The 3,349-nt window shown below is 39.7% G+C and overlaps 1 protein-coding gene across 1 annotated transcript; it reads right to left on the reverse strand.

The window, feature by feature from the left end:
• Positions 1-733: 733 nt before the first annotated feature.
• On the reverse strand, positions 734-3,349 carry LOC108469827 (repetitive proline-rich cell wall protein 2-like). Its single transcript, XM_053031880.1, has 2 exons — positions 1,704-3,349; positions 734-977 (listed from the first exon to the last, which is right to left on the reverse strand). The coding sequence occupies exon 1, from the start codon at positions 3,156-3,158 to the stop codon at positions 1,710-1,712; it is 1,449 nt and encodes a 482-aa protein (XP_052887840.1). The 5' UTR covers positions 3,159-3,349; the 3' UTR covers positions 734-977; positions 1,704-1,709.

Below are 3,349 nucleotides of genomic sequence, written 5' to 3' on the forward strand. Positions count from 1 at the left end.
GCAGCAAAGGCAACTTCCGATTAGTATCTTACGTCGCACCAACTCCATCAAAACTGAGACTATTAAACAGCTGCACCCACTTAACTACATTTGAGCAGTCTGATTCCACCATCAATTCATGCGACTGAAACCATGACGAAGCTTTAAATATGCACAAAACCTCCTTGACAGCGAGTAACGCTGTCATCGCAAGCTCAGTTTCACCAATGTTCTTAGAAAAAGGTATAAGAATTTTGCTACTCGAGTTAGTAAACCTCCAATCCTACCGATCCCCGAAAGGCTGATCACAGCAGCATCAACATTAAATTTAACGAAGCCCGACGGAGGGGGCTTCCACCCGGACATTATATACTTACAGTTGAAGTTGAATATTTTATTATATAACAATAAAAAAGATGTTGATATCATAAAATAACAATGGTAACAGTGGCGGAGCGAATGCTATCAAAATGGTAAAATTTCAATTTAGACCCTTTATAATATATAAAATTTTAAATTAATAACAATAAAATTATATTTTAACCCTAAAAATAATATAAATTTGATTTAATCCTTTAAAATAATAAAATATAAGTTATTAAAATGATAAAATTATATTTTACTATCATAAAAAATACAATTTAATTTTCACTCCCCAAAATTTTTTTACCCTGCCACGAATAATATCGTACTGTATATATGTAACATGTATAGGATGTATCGATACAATTTTAAGCATTTGATTAAAAATCAATTAGCAACAATTCAAAACATCCATTTAAATATAAAATTACAAATAACTCAAGAGTTAACCGATACCAAATAACACTGTTTTTCTTTTTAAAAATAAACACACCTGCAATAATCTTTAAAAATAACTAAAAAAAAGAATTGGTATTAAAAATATATGAGAGCCTAGCCAGCATAGCTTTCCAATTCAATTGATAAAATGGTGATATCCTCTCATTTGTCCTATTTCGTCATAAGAACCTACCAACCTGCAAAATCCGTACGACATGGAATTCAATGAGTATATTGTATTTTTAAGGTCAAATGGCCCCTCTGCAAAGTTTAAATTTAGGATTTAGTCTTTCTTTTATATAAATCAAGTTATCTTCGATTTTTATTTTATGGTCCATGAAGACAGCTGCTTTTTCGGGGCTTGTGTTGACTTTCCTCATAATATCGCCTCTAAAATTTAACCATAATTTCTCTTTTTGAGAGTATAATATATTGTACCACTGCACCCAACACTTATTGGTGTGTCATTATACTTTAATTTGGCATATTTTAATCTACTTATTTTTATAATGTCATTACTTAATCCAAACAGTAACATTGTTACCCATTTCAATTTAAACAATGTTATGGAATATTCTTTCCAACTCATCATGGTGACATGAATTTTTTTTGTTGTTGGAAGAAGTGTTTTCAAGAAAAATCCACAAGCATTTTAGTCAAAATAGCTAATAATATTAATTATTTAGACTAACTAATAACAATTATAAAAGTAAAGTGATTAAATTATATATATATATCAAATTAAAATACGGTGACTAAATCTTAAATTTGAGCATTGTATAGGAACTAAAAACTGAATTTGACCTATTTGCATTCTAGTGGGAAAATCCAACCTAAAGAAAAGCATGCATGCATACGTATGCACACACACACAATAAATTGTGTGTGTGTGATGAAGTGATGAAGTGATGAAAGTGCTTAACTTAGGTCTAGAGAGAGCAAGTGTAACCGGGAGGGGGAGTTTTCCCACAACTGATGAGAAGCTGAAGAGCAATGGGTGCATAAATCTTGAGATTGAGGAGTTTGAGCTTGAGGGTGGTGCATAAGCACACAGCAGCTTCGAGTTCAACAAGTCCCTTAAGGACCGGGCAGCATGCATTTACGACAGGGTCACCGACACCAACGTGGACAGCCCCTCCTAGTAGGTCCACACAAGCACCCAACTTCAGTGTGTCGATGGGGCAAGTGGCCTTGGTTGATGGTGGAGGTGGGCAGGGTTTCCCACTTGGTGGGTTAGTAACTGGTGGCACTGTTACTGGGGGGAGGTTGATAGGTGGTTTCACAGGAGGAACAGTCACTGGTGGGACTGGGACGGTCACTGGTGGGACTGTGATGGGTGGTTTTGCAATTGGAGGGAGGTCAACTGGTGGTTTTACGGGAGGAACAGTCACTGGAGGGACAGTTACTGGAGGGACTGGGACGGTCACTGGAGGGACTGTGATTGGTGGTTTTGCAATTGGAGGGAGGTCAACTGGTGGCTTCACAGGAGGAACAGTCACTGGTGGGACTGTGATGGGTGGTTTTGCAATTGGAGGGAGGTCAACTGGTGGCTTTACAGGAGGAACAGTCACTGGAGGGACAGTAACTGGAGGGACTGGGAGGGTCACTGGAGGAACTGTGATGGGCGGTTTTGCAATTGGAGGGAGGTCAACTGGTGGCTTCACAGGAGGAACAGTCACTGGTGGGACTGTAATGGGTGGCTTTGCAATTGGAGGGAGCTCAACTGGTGGCTTCACAGGAGGAACAGTCACTGGTGGAACTGTAATGGGTGGCTTTGCAATTGGAGGGAGATCAACAGGTGGCTTAACAGGAGGAACAGTCACTGGAGGGATGGTCACTGGTGGAACCGTAATGGGTGGCTTAGCAATTGGAGGGAGATCAACAGGTGGCTTTACAGGAGGAACAGTCACTGGTGGGACTGTAATGGGTGGTTTTGCAATCGGAGGGAGTTCAACTGGTGGCTTCACAGGAGGAACAGTCACTGGTGGGACTGTAATGGGTGGTTTTGCAATCGGAGGGAGTTCAACAGGTGGCTTTACAGGAGGAACAGTCACTGGTGGGACTGTAATGGGTGGTTTTGCAATCGGAGGGAGTTCAACTGGTGGCTTCACAGGAGGAACAGTCACTGGTGGGACTGTAACTGGTGGTTTTACTATTGGAGGGACTGTCACTGGTGGGACAGTGACCGGAGGGACTGTAACCGGTGGTTTTACATGGATTGGGGGTTTCACAGGATGGGGCTTTTTAATAGGCTTAGCCTTGGGATGTGCTTTACGACATGAACGACAACCAAGAACTGGAGTAGCTGAGGAAATGAAAAGCATGCAAATAAAAAGAAGAGCTGAGATTTTAGTGGAATCCATTGCTAATGTGTACATCTATCTGCAATGAAGTAGGAAATATATATAGATATAGAGAAATTATATGTAGTGAGTGAAATAGAAAGAAAACAAAAATTAAAAACCCTTAAAGAAAGGAAATCACGTGAACTTGTATGAGCTATAAGTCTCCAAATCCAACAACAGCCAAACTTTGCTAGTTGGCAATGCCAAAAACTACATACGCCTTT

The sequence above is a fragment of the Gossypium arboreum genome, chromosome 8 (assembly GCF_025698485.1).
Source record: "Gossypium arboreum isolate Shixiya-1 chromosome 8, ASM2569848v2, whole genome shotgun sequence".
Lineage (NCBI taxonomy): Eukaryota > Viridiplantae > Streptophyta > Magnoliopsida > Malvales > Malvaceae > Gossypium > Gossypium arboreum.

What these genes read in the sequence shown, in the direction of transcription:
- LOC108469827 (XM_053031880.1), bottom strand. Translation starts at nt 3,158, where the DNA reads ATGTACACATTAGCAATGGATTCCACTAAAATCTCAGCTCTTCTTTTT.